Below are 12,562 nucleotides of genomic sequence, written 5' to 3'. Positions count from 1 at the left end.
AATCTACGCGTTTTAGGTGGCGCAAGGATGTAGCAGAAATGATACTGGCCTCCTGAAGACTGAGCACAGCGTAGTCAGTACGAGTAACTATAGCCTATCCGGGCTGTTCTGGTAGAACTCACGGGATACGCGGATGCCAGCTCACTGAGACCCAGCGTGATCGTGTACTGCACGAAGAACGCTACGATCAGGCCAAAAATGACACAATTTGGTCCTCCATAGGCCAGATTTTGACCGAAACAGCTCTGCAGTATCCGATTCAGTGGAAAGACGTTTACATTGTGAAGGAGTCGACGTACCAGGTATCCGACCCATGAGTTTGTGATGGAAAACCCTAAGCCCAGAGCGCTGATCCAACTAAACTGGCGCTCGAGGGCCGCTTCATGGCCGTTCCTTCTGAGGATCTCATCATCGACATCCACCATCGTCGTCTTCTTAATCTCCTCAGTCTCTGCGACGTTGTATGCATTTGAAGTGCCGACCTGGACAGACGCAGCAGACTCTGACCGAGTCTTTTTGATGTCACTTCCTATCATTGTGCTTGATAAGGCCCAAGGAGATCGGTTGGAACGCGATGGAGAATATATAAGTTGACACAAAGAGGTGATCGATGAAAGGGAGGTATTCACATGGGTGTGATATACCCCTTACTGTGTACTTCTAGGACCGTGTTCTCCTTCCATCACCCACATGTGCGTGCATTTCGGACCTTCCACGCCAACGCTTATCTATTCAAACTAGAGTTCTGTTATCTCTGGCTTGCTATTTCCGATCCAAGGCGGCAAATCGCTGAACAATTCCAGAACAGTGCATTGTCAGCTTTGTGCTACGTCCACACTGCGAACGCCACTGCATCTTACTATAGACCATTGGATATCGCCTCATACACAAAGAGGGGTAAACGACATAGTAGACCCTCCATGGAATAATTCAATTCTGAATGGCAACAATCGCTCTAGGGATGCTGTACCAAGGCTTGGTGTAGTACTGCGGAGGCGCACGGCATTTGATCGTGTGCACGAAAATGGTCCGAAAGGGACCGATCCACACTGTTGAAGATGCTTCCGCAAACAGCTAGTGCAAGCTGGCTAAATTCCCAGATACGGTAAAGATCCCCGCGCAGGGTAAAACCCCGTCCCTGTGGGTCGTGTACCTGGTGACGTTACCAGCCATAAGTTCGGGCGATAGTATAATACAACTTGAAGCACCATAACATCTGCTCTCAGTAGCATTCTTCGATAGAACTTTGTGACCTTACAGTGAAAATTCTGGATCAACATGCCTGGCACTGTAAATGAGCTTCCACCTGGCGTTCAGTCTGTGCACGCAGACGCTCCTCTTGACTACATCATTCAGCTGCTGAAGCGCGATGGGGGAGTTTTTATCAAAAAGTTTGTTACAGAGGAAGACGTCGATAAAGCGTATAGCGAGTGCCGCGACCGCATAGACAATGATATGGAATGGGAGGGCGACTTTTTCCCGAGTAAGCCCAGGCTTTGTTGCAATATACTTGAGTTACTGACTCACGATTAGAGGAGACACAACGAGCGCCTGGATTGATCGGACTGAGTCCGACGTATACTGAGACCCAGCTGATGCACCCGCTATACCGCGCTGTCTGCGACCACTTCTTGACTACGAGAAGCATGTTCTGGTGGGGCAACGAAAGAAAGGAATCGGTGTCAAAACCTTACGTGCATTCGTCTGTAGCCATGAGGATTGGTCCAGGTGGTAAAGCGCAGCCTCTTCACCGAGACGATTATATCGCCCACAATGTACACACCGAAGTCACGGAGTGGGACGATGCAAGGGACATGGGCCGCGAATCAGCTATTGGATGTTTTGTGGCTGGCTGCAGAGTAACGCCGGCGAACGGTGGAACAGCGTTTATACCGGGAAGTCATCTTTGGTAAATGTATCCCCAAGCGGTGTGATCTTAATTAATATCAGTCGCAGGGGCAACGACCGAGAGACGCCGCCAGATGTCAATCAATGCATACACGCAGATATGGAGAAGGGTGACGCTTTCCTAATGCTGGCTTCTGCATTCCACGGGGGTGGAGCCAACACCACAAAGGACGAGAAGCGACTTGTCTTTGGGACCTTTGTAACGCGAGGATATCTTCGCCAAGAAGAAAATCAATTCTTGGCTGTTCCTCACGATGTAGCAAGGAAGTATCCGAGAGATGTGGTGGAGTATCTTGGATATTCGCTTTCCGATCCCGCTTGTGGAACGGTCGAACAGCTTGATCCTATATATGCGCTCTATCCTGAGTGGAAAGCGGATGCAAAGTACAAAGACTTCTAGGCTGCACCAATAAGATGAGCAGTGATTTAAAATCATTGTTGAGCGTTCCGGCCTGTAGATGGATAGCATTTGGAGGTAGTTTCATATATTTTCTTCAGTAAGAAGACTCGTTAGCTCTTTTCCTCTATCGTGGTATCATTCTTGCAGCGAGATAATGAATCATTTGTAAAGTGACAATCAGCCCCGTGATAGTTGCATTCTGCATCAGGTGCTGCACGGAAAACCATATTTTTCCATGTGCAAGACTCGCAAAGCCAACTGATAGTCGCCTTAACCGCGATAATTTTCGGCTCAAGAAACATCTTCGATATGTGACGTCCTGACGGCATAGTCCAGTTTGATGGTCTGGTTCAAGCCTGCAGCCGGCAGGGAAAAAAGGAACAATGCGAGATAGGACTATCCCCGTTGAGGCGCACTTCTTAGCCCAGAGATATTCACCGCATAACATCACTATCATGGACCTTAGCGTATGGCAAATGGGAAAGTAGCTTGTATGAGCGCTATCACCCTCGCTTAACGGCTACCCCGCATTCTAGGGTACATAGCTCCACGTAGGTGCAGCTTCGGGAAGTCTCAAAGAGGTCATTTCTTCAACTGCGAACACTGCGATACCACCGGCTGGATGCTGCGAGCTAGATCTTCACTCCCAGGCGCAATACTTCCCCAGGAGGTTGATAGCTCCCGCACGTCTCGCGGGATTTTATTATCAGCTGTGCTTCTTCATGTTGCAGAGCCGAAAGAAGGAGTTCTCAGCTCTAAAAAAAAAAAAAAAGAGTTACAGCGCCGATCGCGACCACGTCCCAGTTCACGATCCGCGTCCGTAAGTGGAAGTTTTGCCCCAAATATTATGCGCCTATCCATGAACGCTAGTATAAGCCCTTGACGAGCACCATGCTCGTCATAGCCCGCCTTAAGCATGGCGTATACCCTCCTCTTGCTCAATTTTCTCTTATCAGCTGAGTTTCCTCGATCAGTTGCCTTTGAGCGAACAACTTGTTTCTTTTCCCCACTCCAGGCGATGGTCAGGATTTAGTCTGTCTCGAGAAAGACGATACAATCCATTGTGAATTTTCGAGAATGGCACAAGGTCAGAATGATCATTCCAATGCTTCGATGGTCGAGGCTCGCAAACTGTACGATTTAGCGGGCTTGACTTCGATAGTAACGGGCAGCTCAAGGTATGGGAACCATGGATGGGTCTATCAAGAGCGACTTACTGACCACACATCCCAGAGGAATCGGTGCTGGTATCGCACTCGAGCTTGCTCGACGCGGGGCCAATGTCGTCGTCAACTACACTTCACCGAAGAGTCAGGAAGCAGCCGAGAGTATTGTAAGCACAATCGAGGGCTGTGGCTCAGGAGCACGCGCTATCGCCATTCAAGCCAACATAGTCACCGCAGCAGGCCAGAATAAGGTAGTGGAAGCAGCATTGGAATTGAGCGAAAACACATCTATCAATATCCTCGTGCATAATGCGGGCAACGGCGACGATTGCTTCTTGCCGGATGTCACTGAGGACTTCTACGAGATGCAGACTGATCTCAACGTTAAAGGTATGGACGCTTGATCGACTATACTGACAAGAGATACTGACTCTTCGCATAGCACCTATCTTCCTTACGCAGAAGGTAATACCTCACATGCCCCGGGGCGGCCGCATCGTCCTTGTATCCTCCTGCTCCGCACGCATGGGCGTTGCACAACAAACTGTATATGCCGCCAGTAAGGCCTCAAACGAGTCCTTTTCACGTGTCTGGGCAACGGAGCTTGGCCAAAGCAAAGGTATTACCGTGAATTGCGTAAATCCCGGACCAGTTGCGACGGATGGTTACTTCAGCAGTACACAAGAATTTCTTGACGACTTGAAGCCGCTCATCGACTCAACACCTGCCGAGGCAAGAGTTGGCGAGGTAAGAGATGTTGCGCCTGTCGTAGGATTTTTAGCGAGTGAGGAGAGCAGGTGGGTCACTGGAAGTACTATCAGTGCTTGTGGCGGGCTTCTATTCTTCTAGATAGACTACATATGAACCCCTTGACACAACATATACTTGATGATATCATTGATGCCTTTTCGTCATTGGGATATCTGAAGGAATCATTCCTCCGCTCTTCGTAGACCAAGTCGTCCACACATTTTCTTCACCCATCTCTTGCACCAATAATTGTGTTCCGTGACTTGCGTAACCTTACTTCAGGAGAGGGTCGTAGTGCATCGGAAAGAGCGATTTCCCTATGAATGTACTATACAAGAGTTCATAACGGAAGAGGCGTAATGCAAGGCCTAGCAGTTCGAGAAGCCACGAAGTGAGTGATAGTGGTGGCTGACATCCCGCAGTCCTGTCAGCGAGAAGGAATGGCATCTACCTCGATATACCTACATGTGAAGGCTGGATAATTTAGGCGAGGTCTTAAATCATATACTAACAAGGCTTCCATTGCCCACAAGTCAACGGGAGGTACAATGATACAAAGCTGCATTCACACTCTCTGTTGTTCTTTCCAGAAGTCTCCTCGCATGCACACATATTCCAATCGAAGCTCCTCACAACATCCACACCTTCTCATGCTATCGTCATATCCGGGAGTCGCTCTTCGGACAAACAGTACAATCGGTCAACTTCGACTTATTGAATTTCTGTGTCGAGCGCGGGACATCGTTGGAAGGATTGGACTCAAAGAAGCTTGTCGGCTTCAACATCATCGTCATCTTCTCATTTGGCATGACTGGGAAATCTACATCAAAAGTGAGCGGATAGGCAGGTCTGGAAAAAGCGTCCCACTCACCTTCAGGTCGAGTAACATGCGTGACACCAAACGTGTGCCACAGGACAACATCTTCGTTCTCAACATCCTCCTGCCTCTCGCTCCAGATGGCCAGGCCTGTGTCTTCGCGACTCTGGTTGGTGAATTCGCCAGCAGCATACAGCTCGTCGTCCCTGTATTTAGTGACCCAGATTGGTCTTGATGCAAAGACACCTCGCTTGTAATTGAAGGTTGATGGGCTCATCATCATCATTTGAGATGGAATGGCGTGCAATTTGTACCCAACAGGTTTTCCAGAGATGCTGTTGATGTGCGAAGGATTGATGATCTTGTAGGTACGAGACTTGGTAAGATCAAGATTATATGCGCCTGGCTGTTTGATGGTTGTTGAATTTACCTGGAATGCGTTGCCAAAGAGGTCAAGTGACTTGTCTAAGTCAGCAATCGGTATACAGTCTTCATACACGATGCTGTTCTTCCGACCATCGAGTGCAGGATCGATGCGCACATTGAACAAGTGTTGATGGTTTGCAGCCATGACACCAGGCGCTACGGTGGTCCCCCACTCATGCTGAGCTCCCTCGTTCGAAGGCATGGTTGAGACAATACCTGTCGCTTTCACCTCAACGTGCAAGTTTGCGGCCTGGTCGAAGATGAAAGATAGGATGTACTCGTAGTTTGCAACTGTTGCTGTACATTGCAGAACAAGTTGGCGGTCCCGCACGACTGATGAAACATTGTTGCGGAAGTTCGTGTGTTTCCATCCGATGCCTTGGTCGACCTCGTGCACACAGACAACATTCTTCATGAGCACGGGTTGTCCTTCAGAGTCGCATCTGTACCCATCGAAGTAGTGAATATGGCCTAAGCAATCGCAGCCAAGTTCTAAAGTGTTTGATGTCAGACCAAACCCAGAATCCCCCAGGTCGAACGCTTGTTTCCGGTGGTAGGGTGTTCGTGGATCACCGTAGGGCACTGTCATCTCGCTCATAGAAATACGGTAGAATAACGACCTTCCATCATATGTGATGTTGTTCAGCACAGGCCCTTCGCGAAGGTTCCAGCCTAAGTGGAAGTTCCACTTTTGCCAGGAGATGCTCCGACCCCTGATCGTGAAGGATGGGCCATCTGGTTGAGAGATCTGCAATGGCTTGAGGTCCTTCCTGAAGTAATCTTGGCCCAAAAGACCCTCAGCATACTCGACAGGTCGGACGGCATTCCAAGGCTGTGTATCGGCGGTGGTCTCAAGACCAGAATTCAAAGGGAGGCGATCTACCCAGCAAAGCTCGAGAGTGTGCGCATCGAAGACTGGCGCAAAGGGCGCAGGAAGAGAGTAGTGATTTGCTTCAGGATCGTCGTTCAGGACAATGTACATATAGCATTGGAATAGTCGTCTCCGCTCTTTGGCGTCATCTGTGCCATACGCCCATGGGTCATTGATGACTTTGGCTCCGGCCGGGAGCTTCAGCTTAGCTACCTCGGCCAGTATATCGGGATGTGAATTGCATGCATCATGAACGCGTTCGAATTCCCAATAGTCCACCGGTCCTTGGGCATCAGGATACTCTTCTTGTGACTCGGCGATGCGCCGTGTGATGTTGACGACAGCTTTCCAAAGATGTGGGGAGCCAACAAGGTGATAATAAATTCTCGCCCGCCGATCTAAAGTGTTGGCCTTATCGGCAATCCAAGACAAAACATGGTTCTTCGGACCTTCGAACAGATCGACGACTTTTATCCTCAAATTGGTGGTCAACGAGTGCTCTTTCAGAACATCGGATGCTACACGGATTTCCGATGGAGAGATTGGGTCTAGAGGATGGGAGAATGTAGAAGCAACCATATCGGGGGTGTCAGACAGAAAGTAAGTTGTGCGAAATGGAAAACGATGTTGAAGAAATGCTGAAAGAACTTTTGGGTCAGTTTTGTACCTATGTACAGAAAATCGTGCGACTTCTAGTGTGTGTGGAGTCAATCAATCTCCGCTCAGAGCATATTGCCCGAGCATGAGCACATGATTTCCTCGTGGCCACCAAGTCGCAGAATGGGTCTCCGGGGTAGGCATTCTGGCTCTTGCTCTGAATGTGAGGTCTTCTGGGGAACTCCGAAGGCGCTACGGTGCGATCACACACATGAGGTTGAGGTTCTTTCTGTAACAGGCAAAGTGATCAGTACCAGTAGGCCTGTGAAGACTAATCTTATCGCTGGCCGAACTTAGACTTCGTGATCGCTCCATCGCCTTCTCATGCAGTCAATTGAGGAGGCGATACATTACCAGGGAGCATAGGCTTGGCTCGCTGGCGAATAGAACGGGCCAAATGTCGAGGAGTGGATCGAAGAGCCGAATATTGTGAGAGGATAGCCGATCAATCTGCTGTTGGCGCACGAGTCGCTAACCTAGTGCCCGGCCCTTGACCGAAAGAGGCAATTCTTCCAACCGCTTGCGCAGGCCTGCCGCAGACGAGAACGTGGCAACCATTTCAGATCGAAGCGTTACAGATGTTAGGAAGGTCCGATTATGGGCAGGCAGCTTCCTCGGCGTCCCACCAAGACCATTGTTCGCACATGACGTGCCTCTGGACTCATACATTGTTCAGTCATAACACGTTCTTGCTCTCATTTCAACACCCAGTCGATTGGAAGCTCCCATCGTAGATGTATAGGGGGTACGTGCAACGCATCTCTGCTTCTATTATTCTCTAAGCGACTTCGAACTGCCCCATGCGCACCATGGGTTCCGTCAACAATACTCTGAACTATAAGGCGGGCATTCTGGAGCTCAAGGAGGCACTCCGTGGCGTGGAGGAATACCAAAAAATGCTTCGAGGGCAACAGTACTACTCGTTCGGCCCAGAAATGACTTGGGCGAGGCGTCGATGCGCGATTGCCTGCCGGAAATACAATGCTGCTGAGGATCCCACACGGAGGGAACAGGTTGCGATGTGGCGAAAGTAAGCCATTACTTGATACGGTCTGTGGATAAATGCTAAGAATCTGAATAGTGTCCTCGGAAACACCGATCCGTTACCACCGCAGGCAGCTACGTTTGAAGAAGACGATGCTCAATTCGGTGGCGATCCCTGGGTGGAAGGTCCCATTCGCATCGATTATGGCATCCACGTCACCGTCGGCCGAGATTCCTTCATTGGGCCCAACTTTCTGATACTGGATACTTGCAAGGTGAGTATCGGCGCGCGCGTATTGATCGGTCCAAATGTGTCAATCTACACCGCGACACATCCTGTGGATCCAGCGATACGGCAGGGAATTATAGGTCCAGAAATGGGCAAAGAGATAAGTATTGGAGAAGATTGTTGGATAGGAGGCGGCGCATACATCTTGCCAGGAGTTTCCATCGGGAGGGGCGTTACGGTGGGCGCCGGCAGTGTGGTAACGAAGAGTGTAGAGCCATTCACGGTGGTCGCCGGGAATCCGGCACGTGTCATCAAGAAGCTGGAGAATAACTTCAAGGGAGACCTGAGATAGATCCATAGTCTTTGAAATATAGCGGTACGTCAAGCAATCAGAGGGGACTTCTGCTCCTATGCCAGGGGCTGTTTCCTCTATGTCGACATACCATAGCTTGCCGCAATATTGACGTTTCCGACTTCTAGCATTTCACGAGCGGGTCTTTGGTATTGGTTCTCACTTACAAGAGCGTGCACACAAAGTGAAATTCTACGCTAGGCAAAGCCAATGTTTCATGTCTTTTCCTGGGACGGTGCCGTAGGGATCAATGCATTGACAATATTCCTTACCTGTAGTACATAAACCATCACGCTGTTCGAAAGTTGTTATCTCACCCACACGGCTCAGAATTAGCAACTCCTAACGGCGTGACTCAACTTCTCTGAACCTTTCGCGAGCTCTTCCACGGACATGGATCCATCTATCAGCCTCAATGAGCCTGCAGCGGTGAGAGAAGCAATGTAAGTACCCAGCCCTCCCTCCGATTATCCTTGCATTGAAGACTGTTCTCACGCATGCACAGCACTATCCGCAACCAGTCTACTTCTCCACTCCTTCGTCTCCCAGGAGAGGTCCGCAACATGATATACGCCTATGCCTTTGACGACACTGTACTTAGCCCGACCGTACGAGCTCGGGGACGGGGCGCTCATTCCATGAAGCTCTCGAATCATCCACAAGGAAGCCTCTGTCTGCTATTTGCCTGCCGCCAGCTTATGGCCGAAGCTAGGGACATTGGTATGAGCAATGCAATGTTCCACCTACCTGGAGGACAATCATACCATTGGCAACGCCTGTCTAAGATGATTCCAACGTCGACTCTGGAGCCGATTCGCCGTATTCTGGTACATTATAGTGTCGTTTGTGGTATATTGTACGGCCCATTCACCCGTTCGATTCTGAAGAATTTGGTCCCGTACCTTCCCTCCTTGGAAATTGTAGAGGCCTGTGACTTTGGCATTCGACAAAGTGAGCGAAACATCTTCAAGGCCATGATGAAGGAGGCGACGGGGAAGGATGACCTGGAGGTGGTTTTCGTCGACCGTGAAATGCGCCGATGTAAGTCCTTCTTAATCCTATCGAAAACATCTCACAGCTGGCTAACGTTCAAGAGATCCATGAAGCTGTATCAGCAAGGTGTCATGGTGAAGGGGAGATATCACGGCAATTACATCAAGCACTCGATGATGAACTTTGGATCTCTGATGAAGGTAAAGGCTCTGAAAGGACAGGTTGATACCAGGATGATACAATAGCGCTCTATGACAGTATCAGTGGAAATAACCAAGATGTATTTCAAAGCAAGTGATCCTGACCAGATGGAGGCCCAAGCATAAAAATGGAGTTTCACTGTTGTTGCTTCAAAAGCGCAGCCTTATGTCATCGACCAGTGTATCCGTATCTTGGTGCTCAAGACGCAATAACGAATCTCGTATTCGGCCACCTCACAGCTCTTTCGTTGTACAGCTTAGTGAAATAAGTTGAGGTACTCTTCAAAGAGCTTGACCACGAAGTGAAAGTCTACGCGGGAAAAGCTCACAGTCCAGTGATAATTGCACCTATGCGCTGGCTTCGTACCTCGTCTGCAATAGATAAACCCTCTGTGATCCCCCTCTCACCTGCTCGCACTCCAGAAAATACCACCCAGAGATGACATCAACCACCACGTTCAAGGTCTCTGCAGACTCTCCAGCTTCCATCAGCAGCATCAAGATCAAGACTGCCGCGATGACAGAAGCAATGTAAGTAAACCAGTAAACCTGGTGTCCCTCTCAAATCTTTCTCACGGTCATGTAGCACCATCCGCAACCAGCTCGCCTCTCCTCTACTGCGACTCCCAGGCGAGATCCGCAACAAGATATACGCCTACACCTTTCCTGGCACTGTCCTCAGTGTCGTGCCTTATTTTGGAAAGCTAAAGGACCCTAAGGGAGGCTATTACCTACTCTTCACCTGCCGACAGATCCTCGTCGAGGCCAAAGAAGTCTGCATGGACAACTTAGTGCTGCAGCTGCCGCCCCTGAAGCACATGTTTGCTTTCCGCAAGACCGTTTCCGCGTCGACTGTAGAGCCTATTCGCCGTATCATGGTGTCGGCAAAACTGGCCCGATTCATGGTACTCGCCCCTGATCATAGGAATGCGTTGCAGGTCATCGGATCTCGCTTGGCTTCCCTAGAGGTCGTTGAAGTCTGCGACATCTTTCTTCGGTCAGGATATGAACGCACAGTCCTTGCTAAATACCTCCTCAAGGCCATTGGAAATCCGCTCGTCCAGGTGAAGTTCATTCTGTGCGATGGATGTGTATGTGAGTCTTCCCGTGCGCTCTTGGAGCTTCTCACAGGTGGCTAATACTCCAACAGAAGGGTAGAAATCTTACTTCTAGCGAGACATGAGCGTACGATGAGGCATGATCGAAGGGAACAGCTATAATTTCATCACGATTCTGAATGGTTCGACCTCTAGAATCAATCGGACAATGGCAAATCTAAGTTGAAACAACAAACCTGGCTTGTGTGCTTGCGGATTAGGGACAATCAACACGACTACACATCGTAAACTACTTTACCAACTTGAACCTAGCAATCACAACACGCATACAGCTCTCAGCAAATGTCTAAATCCCTCTACTAATCATCGGGCGCATAAAACTTCCTCGGCCAGATATTCATTCCAATCTTCTCCCCCTCTCCCACTGGCAACCCGGCATGCACCACCCTCCGATCCCCCACCCCATCCTTTCCAATATTGACCCAGAACACCGCATTGCCCTTCACAGGCTTGAACCTTACCCCTTTCCCATCATCACCCTCGTCCTTTCCCCTCGTCACCTTTGCCGCAAACTCAGCCTCCTTCCCCTCCTCTACATCCACACCCGGAAACCATGTCTCGCCTGCAGTACAATTGTCCCTCAGAAAAACGAAGAAACTCGCAGGTCTATTGAACAGTCTTCCGCTTCCGTCGGAAAGCCGCTGGTGTCGAGGCCAGAAATCCGTGTGTAGATCGTAGCGCTGGGTTGGGAAGTAGCGGACGAGTTGGGGCGTGGAGAAGGGCTCGTGAGGGTGTAGGACGGTACCTAGAAATGCTCGGGTGCGGGAGATGACTACAATTGTCAGGACGAGTGCGTGAGAGGGGAAGGGAGAGGAGAAGTACTGCATGATACCAAGGGGTGGTCGAGGTCGAGCGGGGCGCTCTGACTCGTCCGCCCGCTGACCTTCTGCGTTCCGCCTCCGGTTCTCGAAATGAAGGAATCCTCGAAGTCTTCGGATCCCAATTTGATCAAGGCTTCGGCCTCAGCGGCGGAGGTGAAGTTATTGATGTACAACATCAGCGGGTCCAGCGAGACGATCTGCGTTGTATAGCTATGTGTTCGACATGCATCGAGTAGCAAGGGCGAAGACGGGTCGATGGGAACATCCTGGCTGTGTGGAAATGGAGGGGTGGTGTGTAAAAGGGCTGGAAAGGTTGGAAGATATCGGACAAAGTAGGTGGAATAGACCACTTGAAGGAGGAGAGGAGCTGTGAGAAGAATGGTGGAGAGGGCTATGAACTGTGCGGAGGACTGTGAGAAGATGTTAGGGACCACTTGATCTGGATTGAGATGAGAACTCACGAGCTCGAACTTTCCGGTCCTGTTGGCTTTGCGCGCCGGAGGTGAAGCGTCCTGGGATCGATTTACCTTCGCCATCTTGGCGGTCGTGGAACAAGCATTGCAGATAGGTAGAGTGAGTTGCGTTTGCTGCTTGTGATGGTTACTGTTCCTCCTGCTAGTTGAGAAGACACCGTGGGATGGTTACACTGCATAAACAACGGCGAAATTATTCTCAGCGGCAGAACGACGCGAGGCGTGGAATCACTGTGAGGTGTTCGGTTATTCCTTCGTTTACCATGCTGGAAACAAGGGTGAGAACAGCCTGAGCGGGGTGCGGCACTCCGGAGCAATATATCTTGGCGGGGTACCCTGCGGTAGAATTTAATAGAGGTCACGAACAGAACCGTTCAAGACGCCCTGACACGTGTAT

The 12,562-nt window shown here is 50.0% G+C and overlaps 7 protein-coding genes across 7 annotated transcripts; 4 read left to right on the top strand and 3 right to left on the bottom strand.

Moving 5' to 3' along the window:
* Positions 1–94: 94 nt before the first annotated feature.
* On the bottom strand, positions 95–536 carry N0V89_011697 (uncharacterized protein; the record flags this gene model as incomplete). The annotated part of the gene is made up of 2 exons (XM_056220425.1): positions 95–103; positions 300–536. The coding sequence occupies 2 exons, from the start codon at positions 534–536 to the stop codon at positions 95–97; spliced, it is 246 nt and encodes an 81-aa protein (XP_056065728.1).
* Positions 537–1,278: 742 nt separating this feature from the next.
* N0V89_011696 (uncharacterized protein) lies at positions 1,279–2,308 on the top strand (the record flags this gene model as incomplete). The annotated part of the gene is made up of 3 exons (XM_056220424.1): positions 1,279–1,483; positions 1,534–1,909; positions 1,957–2,308. The coding sequence occupies 3 exons, from the start codon at positions 1,279–1,281 to the stop codon at positions 2,306–2,308; spliced, it is 933 nt and encodes a 310-aa protein (XP_056065727.1).
* A 1,077-nt stretch (positions 2,309–3,385) lies between these two features.
* Positions 3,386–4,323, top strand: N0V89_011695 (uncharacterized protein; the record flags this gene model as incomplete). The annotated part of the gene is made up of 3 exons (XM_056220423.1): positions 3,386–3,486; positions 3,542–3,864; positions 3,917–4,323. 3 exons carry the CDS (start codon positions 3,386–3,388, stop codon positions 4,321–4,323), a joined length of 831 nt encoding a protein of 276 aa, XP_056065726.1.
* A 560-nt stretch (positions 4,324–4,883) lies between these two features.
* AMO2 (cytochrome c oxidase subunit 1) lies at positions 4,884–6,917 on the bottom strand (the record flags this gene model as incomplete). The annotated part of the gene is made up of 1 exon (XM_056220422.1): positions 4,884–6,917. One exon carries the CDS (start codon positions 6,915–6,917, stop codon positions 4,884–4,886), a length of 2,034 nt encoding a protein of 677 aa, XP_056065725.1.
* An 887-nt stretch (positions 6,918–7,804) lies between these two features.
* On the top strand, positions 7,805–8,560 carry N0V89_011693 (uncharacterized protein; the record flags this gene model as incomplete). The annotated part of the gene is made up of 2 exons (XM_056220421.1): positions 7,805–8,025; positions 8,077–8,560. 2 exons carry the CDS (start codon positions 7,805–7,807, stop codon positions 8,558–8,560), a joined length of 705 nt encoding a protein of 234 aa, XP_056065724.1.
* A 1,632-nt stretch (positions 8,561–10,192) lies between these two features.
* On the top strand, positions 10,193–10,936 carry N0V89_011692 (uncharacterized protein; the record flags this gene model as incomplete). The annotated part of the gene is made up of 3 exons (XM_056220420.1): positions 10,193–10,284; positions 10,340–10,844; positions 10,904–10,936. 3 exons carry the CDS (start codon positions 10,193–10,195, stop codon positions 10,934–10,936), a joined length of 630 nt encoding a protein of 209 aa, XP_056065723.1.
* Positions 10,937–11,652: 716 nt separating this feature from the next.
* Positions 11,653–12,228, bottom strand: N0V89_011691 (uncharacterized protein; the record flags this gene model as incomplete). Its single annotated transcript, XM_056220419.1, is given in 2 exon segments — positions 11,653–12,204; positions 12,220–12,228. 2 exon segments carry the CDS (start codon positions 12,226–12,228, stop codon positions 11,653–11,655), a joined length of 561 nt encoding a protein of 186 aa, XP_056065722.1.
* Between the last annotated feature and the right edge of the window lie 334 nt (positions 12,229–12,562).

The sequence above is a fragment of the Didymosphaeria variabile genome, assembly GCF_027946475.1.
Source record: "Didymosphaeria variabile strain IMI 356815 chromosome Unknown scaffold_9, whole genome shotgun sequence".
Taxonomy (NCBI): Eukaryota; Fungi; Ascomycota; class Dothideomycetes; order Pleosporales; family Didymosphaeriaceae; genus Didymosphaeria; species Didymosphaeria variabile.
The sequence above is the reverse complement of the archived record's forward strand: the minus strand, read 5'-3'. Positions and strand labels throughout refer to the sequence as shown.